General features: G+C 36.9%; 2 protein-coding genes across 3 annotated transcripts; one reads left to right on the forward strand and one right to left on the reverse strand.

The window, feature by feature from the left end:
• Nucleotides 1–4,558: 4,558 nt before the first annotated feature.
• On the forward strand, nt 4,559–7,429 carry LOC115239582 (phytanoyl-CoA dioxygenase, peroxisomal-like). 2 transcript variants are annotated; one of them, XM_029814178.1, is made up of 6 exons: nt 4,559–4,782; nt 5,449–5,685; nt 5,772–5,976; nt 6,062–6,223; nt 6,290–6,376; nt 6,900–7,429. In XM_029814178.1, exons 1-6 carry the CDS (start codon nt 4,643–4,645, stop codon nt 6,948–6,950), a joined length of 882 nt encoding a protein of 293 aa, XP_029670038.1. In that variant the 5' UTR covers nt 4,559–4,642; the 3' UTR covers nt 6,951–7,429. The 2 variants fall into 2 exon arrangements, with proteins under 2 accessions (XP_029670038.1, XP_029670037.1); XM_029814177.1 differs by lacking the exon at nt 6,900–7,429 and having other exon boundaries at nt 6,290–6,899.
• Nucleotides 6,960–8,963, reverse strand: LOC115239581 (UPF0454 protein C12orf49 homolog). The gene is made up of 4 exons (XM_029814176.1): nt 8,225–8,963; nt 7,875–8,111; nt 7,561–7,776; nt 6,960–7,399 (listed from the first exon to the last, which is right to left on the reverse strand). The coding sequence occupies exons 1-4, from the start codon at nt 8,336–8,338 to the stop codon at nt 6,977–6,979; spliced, it is 990 nt and encodes a 329-aa protein (XP_029670036.1). The 5' UTR covers nt 8,339–8,963; the 3' UTR covers nt 6,960–6,976.
• Nucleotides 8,964–9,946: the final 983 nt, after the last annotated feature.

The raw sequence follows: 9,946 nt of genomic DNA on the forward strand, positions 1-9,946 counted from the left end.
AATGCACGCGGGAAATCACATTCTTGCATACAAATCGAAATTTATCTGTCTATTTTAGATAGAAACGATCTCCGCATAAATATAACCCGCATTTTTTTCTAAGCTAACGATTCCGTTATTGCGGAAATCGGCGAAATGTCTTATACAAAGGAGGAACATCCCTCTGGATAAAGTTTTTACTGATTTTGGCAGAGACGGAGCGTCGTTCCTTTATCAAGCAAAGGTGCCGGAGAGTCTAGCCAAGTGAACCTGCATGTCGGCCAAGTGGAATCCTATGCTCTCCTCGCCCATAAAACTCTCTTTCTCTCTCTTTGAATTACATCACGTTGGATTTCCTAAGCGAGAACGGTGCAAGCTCTTGTGGTATCTCGCTCTTTCCAAGCTAATTAAATCCTTTCTACATCTAAAGTCAGATGCAGCTGTAGCTCGCATATGAATATACTTCAACATAGATATAAATGATATGGGAACATAGGAAATTTGTTCGTAACAAGTTTGTTATTCTCGAAATTTAATTATCCGACATAATATCTTGTGTAATAATTGCAGGGCATGCAGAATATTTAATGTAATGAATGTAACGTTTCGGTTTTTACTCGAGCTTAATTGCAGTTGCATTATAATTGCATAGCTTTGTGTAATAGTTTTTGATTGTTTTTAATTGTACGCGTTTTAATCTATCCGACGCTGAAATTTCGAGGTCGAAGCGAGATCTCGACATCATTTACATCTTCTAAAAAAAAAAAAAGATACATGACATTTGGTATACTCGGGTATATTATGGTCCTTCCTGTCGGATAAATGTAAATGTTACCAGGGATTGCTTAACGAAGCATCGCTAATCAAGGGCGAGTTAATGGGTCGAAATCTCAACAGACCTTGGTAAATTCAGAATAAACGGCGGAATAAACATATCTCCATCTTCCCTTCCCTCCCTCCGTCTTCCTCGAAGCGTGAGTTTCCTGTATATTATATTTCACATCAACAGCTCATCAAAGGAAAACTACAAAATCTCAGACTAATTAATACGAGATGTAAACATGATAAACTTCTAACGAAAAAGGAAAATCATAACAAAATATTTAAAAAGGAATAATATAGAATTTTCTGATATATAAATTCATATTTTATTTATAAATTTATATTTTATTCGTATATGGCGTATGTTCATGTGTAATAATTTCTCACAGTTGTAATGCATATAATATTATAGCTCGATTAAAAACGCTCGAAAAAATACATAACTAAGCAAACTGATTTACAAATCTCGTACCATTGCTGATAAATTAAATGACAAATATTCAATTCTGAATTGCATGCGGTTTTATACGGTGGAAAAGATCCATATTGGCGCACGAACGAATATGCATGCTGTTCAAGTTAATGAAAAACGCAGATATAATACGCGGATCGCTTGTTGCTTCGATAAATTACATAATGTGTAACAACATTTGGTATACAAAGTGTAACGCATCATCGGCGGATCGGCCGGACAGTATCGAGGGATCGTATAATTATATCTCGCGCAATTAATCGCGCGTCGCATGCACGATACTAATCCTTCCGCGTGTAATATACGTTGCATAATAACAGTTAACCCCCTGATATGGGGTTGCAATATGTTACGATATATCCTAATGTTACTGTACGCGAATACAGTTGTCTCGATCCGTGACATTTTTCATCAAAGTCGGATGAGAGCTGTCACGCGAGTCACGGGGATTACAATATTCGCACGCGGATCCGTCGGAATCTCACGTGAAATATAAAAACGAAGTGGCAAAAGCGACTCCATGGGGAGGAAGTAGAGGGATAATCTGCGGAAATGCCACGCGTAAAGAGAGATAGGAACGCGAGTATCTTCATATCACCCCGCGAAAGGTCGATTCGCTCAGGGAAGGTTATAGACCTTACCGCTTCATTATTAACGCGATGTATATCGATTTTGTCTGCCTGCCTCCGTAAACTCGTTTCTATTCTCGCGGTTGCGGATATGGTTAAGAGATGAGGGGGTGCAAGAGGGAAGGAAGAGAGATCCACCGCCGATCACTCGAGGACTTCCGTCGAACGGCGATTCGAGAATTAACCATCTCGTCATGCCGTGCAAACGAATAGAAGCCGAGGGGGCTTTTATTTCCGCAAAGAGTTTCTCTCGATGAATGCGGAATTTTTATCGAGGTAAAATGGCAAATGTCGCGCGAGACACTCTTTGTCGAGTCGGGGACTGTTAAGTTGCATAATAGTTTTTTATTGCGAATAGCTGCGGGATCAATCCAATCGGTTTCTCTTGAATTTTCGAGAACGATTTTGCGGGAGAATTTTATTGTTCACGTTAACGTGTATAAATCTGTGTGACGCCGTAGGCTTCCGCTAAAAATACATCGAGACGAGCGTGGATAGAAGCTGTTCTCGCGCGCGCAAAATGTATTAATATACATATATTTTGCGTTACTACACATTAGACTTTTACGAGGTAAACTATCGAGAGTTAAAACGGATGTAGATTAGGCGAGAGAGTTTACTTTCTTCAAGGCCGTATAAATCTTTCAGTTCATTTATTTTCAAAGCTATGTGGCATGTTTGATGTACGGTGTTCCCATCAATTTATCGCAATTTTCGAAACTAAATTATACTTTCGGAATAAATTATATACATGTTACGTAATTAAAAACTGAAGCTTAAAGTGTTAATACATCGCACAATTTCGCATAATTTATTTATTTTTTTCTCGTAAAGTTAATGTAAAAATTAATATAAATGAAGTATAATAATGAGTTTAAAGACTTTAAGAAGGATCCGCGTGATTCTCAACAAGATAGAGATATACTTGGAGCTTACCCAACGACGTATCCATCTCAAAGCTCTGGAGATAATCTCAAAAGCCACTGATTTTCATATTTACCCTCTGCCGAGGATCGAGAATCCAGAGGAGATCGATGCAAATCTCTCCACTTTGAATTTAGCAAGATCTCGTACACTCAGTCTCTCAAAGATATTACTCGATCGCGCGGCAAAATATTTGGATATTTGCTCGCGATGACGATGTGTCATTCACGGAGAGCGAACTCTTGAATCCGCGCGCGCGAATGAACGACAACGGGACGAGGGTCGTCGTCGTTTGGCCGGGAAGACCGACCACCCCGATGTATATCCTTCTCTTTGATGCCACGTGCTGATCGAGCGAGCGTGAGAGAGAGAGAGGAAACGGGCGCGAGCGACCACGTCGGCGCGTCGCGACGTGTCCATCGACGCGCGCAATCGGCGCTTCCGGGATGCCAAACAAGAATCGTGGTCGTTTTTTAATCGCCGGCTTCCCCGTCGCAACCCTTTCCAAATGACAACAATTAATATCTTATCCCGCGAATTTAAACCTGGAGAAATAAACACCCTCTCTTTCTCTTCGACGAGTGCGATATTCTTTGCTTTGCGATGACAATGATTAGGACAATGATCCAGACGAATTTGTATAGTCGCAATGCATAAAAAAATTTGATTGGTCCATATGCATAAGGAAATGGATCGATCAATTTCTTAAATCCGTCTGGATAGGACCTTTACTATCGCGTTTCGAGATACTCTAATATATCATAAATATTACCGACAACAGCTCTTTCTTAATTAATCGGCGCCATAATTTATTCCGATTCCCATTTTTTGCGTATCGCAATTCTCAAGGAATCCGATAATTATTCGTCGTCATTCATGGCGCTCTACGTATAAAGGGTCAATCCACCGAGTTATTGGATTACTACCTGGTATCAACACGCGTCTGGAAACGTCAAGGGTAAATTGACAGCGCATAATCTGTTTCGACAGGTATAAGTACGCGGTGGGTGATAGAGTCGAGTGCGAAATCGACACGCTGCAAAATCTGGCGGTACCAGAGACAATTTCGCTCGCGCGATTTCGTAACGTTCGCCCACACCCTACCATCATCCCTATAAATCCACCCCTAAAAATCATGGCCAATTTTACGAGCCCAGTACCAGTACCTCGTAGATACTGATCCTTTTCGAACAAAGTCGACGGCGGGATATCGATAGTAAAATTCGCTATATTCCTTCACAAGAGATAAAATTGTGCATTGTATAAATAAATAAAAGAATACTCTTTAAAGAATTTATCGCATTTATCGAAATTTCATGATCCGCCGTCATGAAATATTTTTTGAAGCAGAATGTGTGACAAAAGATCTCATTATTACAATATTTTAAACAAATTAAGATTAATTTTTATAATCAATCTGTAGATTTATAAAAATTTATATTATTTATATTATTCTGGAAATATGTGTCGCACACAGAACAAGTTTGAAATGATAGTTTTATAAACAGTTATGTAGTCCTTGTCTGAATCGATCAATCTTCGATGAAGCTACAGCTGTGAACGAATGACATCAAAACAAATACACTTTTTTAAATCGGATTTGCCAGGAAATTACTCACTCTCTTTCTCTCGCATTATTTAGTGACAAATATTAAATACTCCGTTTAATAGTGAATAGTTTTTAACAATTTGTATCTCTAATATAAAACAGCGATTTTTATTATACGAAATAAAAAAATTTCATATATTTCAGAATAGCCGCAGTGAGGAGAAGAGAAGTCATCGGAATCAATTGTATTGAATAAAAAACTGAATAATGAACGTTGAATCTTTGCGCTACACAAAAAATATCTTAAATCGTCTTACGATAAACCAAAGGTTGTTCTACGAGAAGAATGGATATTTAGTATTTCCTGGCCTTATACCGCAAGATGTGATCAATGAATGCCACAAAAGGTATTATTTAGTTTTTACCATCACGATGTTTCTTTCTGACTGCTTCAAAAATTAATTGCTGGGAATTAAATCTAAATGGAAAATTTATATATGAAGAAAATCCAAACGGATATAATATATATACATATATGTATGTGTGCGTTAGTTTTTTTCTTTGAGCATGCTAACTTTTAGAAACGCCTGAAACATTTATTCAATATACATAGATATGTAGGTATAGGTAGGTATTAAAAAAAAAAAAAAGTTTTCAAAACGAAAATATTCGTAATTATTACCAAAACATTAATTCAAAACAATTTTTGTCGACACTACGGCAATGAATATATAGCTTGATAATCCAATGTTACTGAAATATCCCCGATGTTTCGGTAAATTTGCTAACGATATATTGACGCGCACGCAAATATCGCAAACCGACTATGATATCACAGATGACTGATATCTGGATATTCAAACGGGATATCTCTGAAATGCCGGCATACAGTAAATTGCAAATATGAGCTTTCTTTGATATTGATCACATCGGCGCGACGTTGACTCGGGAAGCAATATGTGTATCTCGATATACTAGTTTATCGAAAAAGAATCGTAAGAGATCCATTTTGAAGACTACATATGTCAGAAATTGTGTACTGAAATTCTGTCTCTTTCACTTGTTCTTCTCAGATTTGATGATATTGTCGAAGGCAAAGCTCCACGAGACGGAATCGTGGTGATGTATGATGTGAAAGACAGGAAGTCGGTAAATAAAATACAAGACATAAATCGGGATCCGATATTCTGTCATTATATCGAGCACAAGAAAATCCTCGACATAGTTGAGTGTTTTACGGGACCAAACATTTTAGCGATACATAGTATGCTCATCGCGAAGCCACCCGACATTGGATTTGGTAGTTCAAGGTGATCGTATGAAAAGCTTTGAAGTTAATATTAATAGCAGCATACTTCTCATATTAAGTTGATAAAATAAATAACGCAATACGCAGACATCCGCCACATCAAGACCTGTACTATATGCCGATACGTCCAGCCGAACGTATAGTGGCCGCGTGGACAGCTATGGAACCATGTGATACCGAAAACGGATGTCTCTTTGTAGCACCTGGAACACACACTGCGGAGCGCCTGTACCAACACAGTTATCCTTTAAATATGGATGGCAAGATAAATAAGTTTTATCACGGAATACAGGTAAGATATATCCTTTTATCTATCCTCTTATATATTAACTTTATCGTTTTATTAAATGACGTTTCCTCTCTTTTCTGTTACGAAGAATTTGCCTTCAATCGACCGATGGGTGAATCTCGAGATGCAATCGGGCGACACAGTATTCTTTCATCCGTTGCTCATTCATGGATCCGGCGTCAATAAATCCAAGAGAACGAGACGGGCCATCTCCTGTCACTATGCGACAGTGGATTACAATGTGGCCGATGTATGTAAATAGAAAAGACATACAAGTCCGCCATCACAAAAAATTTAACAAATAACGTATTTTTAGGACGATCCAATTCAGAACACCATCAGAAATGAAGTCTTGGAATACACGAAGGAAAAATATCCTGATGTGGATTTAACGTACGCGGATATATGGCGTGTCAAATCTACGCTTGTACGCGGCATTCAATCTTCTTTATAAACGTTTAAAGGTCAAACTATTGTATCTCAAAGCAGGGATAAAACGGGATAATCGGGCATAAAACGTTAACATAGTTTCGATAGAAATAATATTAATATAGAAAGAGAGGTCAACATGGGATTCATTTAATGGACAATATAAGGTATAACATTCGGGAAAAAAGTGGGTAAATAACATCACTACAGAAGAAGAAGTAACGACAACGGCGGGATTGTCGCCGTTATTATTTAATGAATTAAAATTGCGTCGATGTCGCTGAGAATTCAACGGCTGTGGGACATAACAATGCTTCGCAAGGGGATCCTTATAAGTATTCTCGTGTCGCACGCTCGAGCTCGATGTTCGACAGGCGGCTAAGCAAATCTGAAAACGATCCGGATTACGTATACGCAGTCTCCCATCATCTTTTGGCATCCTCGCGGAAGCTAACTTTCGACCTTTTAATTGTAGGATTGACTGAAATAAATATAAAATATGGCGTGTCAAATCTACGCTTGTACGCGGCATTCAATCTTCTTTATAAACGTTTAAAGGTCGAACTATTGTATCTCAAAGCAGGGATAATAATCGGGCATAAAACGTTAACATAGTTTCGATAGAAATAATATTAATATAGAAAGAGAGGTCAACATGGGATTCATTTAATGGACAATATAAGGTATAACATTCGGGAAAAAAGTGGGTAAATAACATCACTACAGAAGAAGAAGTAACGACAACGGCGGGATTGTCGCCGTTATTATTTAATGAATTAAAATTGCGTCGATGTCGCTGAGAATTCAACGGCTGTGGGACATAACAATGCTTCGCAAGGGGATCCTTATAAGTATTCTCGTGTCGCACGCTCGAGCTCGATGTTCGACAGGCGGCTAAGCAAATCTGAAAACGATCCGGATTACGTATACGCAGTCTCCCATCATCTTTTGGCATCCTCGCGGAAGCTAACTTTCGACCTTTTAATTGTAGGATTGACTGAAATAAATATAAATCTATTTTAATTACGAATTTAAATTTATCAATATTATGAGCTTCCTGTCCTGAGCATTAAATGTAGCTATAGTTTCTTATATTTCAATATATAACTGCAAATTGCAGTTGAGAAAAACAAGCTTATAAAATCGATAAGTATCTACCTTATCAGGATGCAGGCAACAAGAGACGCAATATTCATAAATAGTACAGCATCCTCGAGAATTGCACGTTTTACAACTATATCTCTCTTTTTTGGCCATGGACAAAGTCTCTTCATTCTTTGATGCTTGTTTCAGCTCCATTGTACAACATCCATTTGGCAAAACTTCGTGTCTTGAACATACTATGCCGCGTTCATCTACTATCAACCCTTTTCCCTAATAAAATAAGATATATTGCATGGAATTGCTATACCAAAAAATAAAATAAAAAACAAATAATAAACAAGATAAACTCATTTGAACCAAATGCTCACTTGAACAGAATTGCGACAAGGCTGGGTAGAAGCATTGTTCTCATTTAAATTGACCATATCCATATTGCCTGTATTATCCGCTCGATCAGGTATTTCCATTTGCCATAATAAAGGTTTGCTGGATACACTTAACTCTTCTGGAAGCATGTTATCATCAGGCATCAAATCTTCATTGTTATCATTAAGCATTATAGGATCCATATGGCCAAGATCACTGTCTAGACTCAATGAATCTTTCTGTAACAAGAACATGACACATTTCTCTGTAATAAAAATTGTATGGAACAATACGCTGGCTGTCACCCGATTATCAGCTGATAATTCAGCCTCGGCGATACGAATGTACTTACCTTTTCATTTCGTAATAGCGAAAAGGCACAATACGTCAACGACAGAGCGAAGATGAGTCCAAGAACGACTCGTCGTCTGATTAATCTAATCAGACTCGCGCAGCTTCCAGGCATCCTTCCTGATGTTTTGGTAAACAGCTCCTCAAAGCAGCTTGGAATTCTCCACGCCCGCAATCACCGAACATAGTACTTGCGTGATCATCGTATCGTAAAAAATTCACGAGTGTACGATCGCGAGAAGGATTAGCGATCGCGAAGAGAACATTGAAATGCAATCTTAAATTCACAGATTCGTGGAAGAGAAATACAAAGAGAGAGAGAGAGAGGTTATATTGTTGTTATCTTGGATACCACAAGCATTATTTTGTTGAGCCTTTGCACGCTACCGATGCTTCATTATTTCAATAAGAAATGCACGAAAACGGTTTCGATTACCGTAAAATTCAACGCATTTTTGTTAAAATATTATCGCATGAGAAAGCAAGTAAACAAAGCACAAGGTTTTTGCACTCAGATGATTCTTCGCTTTCTTTCTTTCTCCAACGCCTAATTTATCTCGTTTCCAGTTTCCAGTAGAGAAAGTTCTAAAGTGCAATATTATGACAGTTCGTTTTGCTGCACTTTTCATATATTATCAAAAGCAAAATCACATTATACGTGCGTTTAAATTAACTGCATTTTATTATATTTAAAATATAAAACAGAATGAGATATCAGCGATGTATGATATCAGAGAGAAGCCTGAGAGGGGCCACGCCACCGTTTTCGAAAGATGCTTTTTCTAGCTAATGCAATAGCGCCAACTGGATCCATTTTAGAGCCGGCGGAATTACATGGTCAGGTTCACTTTTCGGTGTCACGGTAAAACGGCCAGTTGGTGCGTGTCCGTGCTAAAACCATAATTGTGGATAAAAAAAGGGAGAAATATTATGAATTTATTAATATTTTATTAGTTGCGCGTGATGTTTTGTCATTTTAATATATACAACGGCCAGCAATAATAAGTTATTATTGAATTACTTTTATGTACATATACACGTATGTGAAATGAAAAATAAATTTCCTTCGGTCAATTTTCTTAATAATTTTTTCCCTATTTTTTAAGTATAACAGGTAGAAGATATTTACAATAAATTAAATAAATGCTTTCGCGTAGAAGATATTTACAATAAATCAAATAAACGTTTTCACTTTTTTCTTATTCTCGAAACAAAATTATCAAGGTGCTATATCATTTGACTTTTCAACGATCTAGATATAATTTAAATTAAGACCGTACTATAAAATGATCGAATCGTAAAATCCATTAATTAACATAACGATAACCTCCGTGATACATTAATCGTTTAATAAATATTTGATATTAATAAATAAATTAATTAATAAATATTATAAATTGATCCATATTAATTAATTATTAATTATATTATTTAATTAATTTTTTAATTTTTAAATTTAGTTGGATGCACTAATGCGCACCGATGCACATTAAAAGCGATTATATACAAATTTATATAAACATAAGTAATTAGAATAATAAGATAATTAATACTACAAGTCTTTTGAAAATAAACACATATAACATAAATACGCTCCACTTAAAGCTATTTTCGCTCGAAGAAAAAGATTTTTCACCCTCATTTATCCTCTAAACGCTTCGGAGCGAAAATAGTGTCAAACGGAGCGCATTTATTGAATATATAAAAACTTTTATAAAATTTT

Source organism: Formica exsecta, unplaced genomic scaffold (genome assembly GCF_003651465.1).
Source record: "Formica exsecta isolate Colony F162 unplaced genomic scaffold, ASM365146v1 scaffold3892, whole genome shotgun sequence".
Classification (NCBI taxonomy): Eukaryota; Metazoa; Arthropoda; class Insecta; order Hymenoptera; family Formicidae; genus Formica; species Formica exsecta.

Excerpts from the sequence above, each read along its gene's own strand:
- LOC115239581 (XM_029814176.1), bottom strand. The coding sequence starts at position 8,338 with ATGCCTGGAAGCTGCGCGAGTCTGATTAGATTAATCAGACGACGAGTC. Across the intron at positions 8,112-8,224 it reads CGCTATTACGAAATGAAAAG|AAAGATTCATTGAGTCTAGA; the intron begins GTAAGTACATTC and ends TTCTTGTTACAG. Across the intron at positions 7,777-7,874 it reads CTTGTCGCAATTCTGTTCAA|GGAAAAGGGTTGATAGTAGA; the intron begins GTGAGCATTTGG and ends TTATTTTATTAG.
- LOC115239582 (XM_029814178.1), top strand. The coding sequence starts at position 4,643 with ATGAACGTTGAATCTTTGCGCTACACAAAAAATATCTTAAATCGTCTT. Across the intron at positions 5,977-6,061 it reads AGTTTTATCACGGAATACAG|AATTTGCCTTCAATCGACCG; the intron begins GTAAGATATATC and ends TCTGTTACGAAG. Across the intron at positions 6,377-6,899 it reads TGGATTTAACGTACGCGGAT|ATATGGCGTGTCAAATCTAC; the intron begins ATATGGCGTGTC and ends AATAAATATAAA.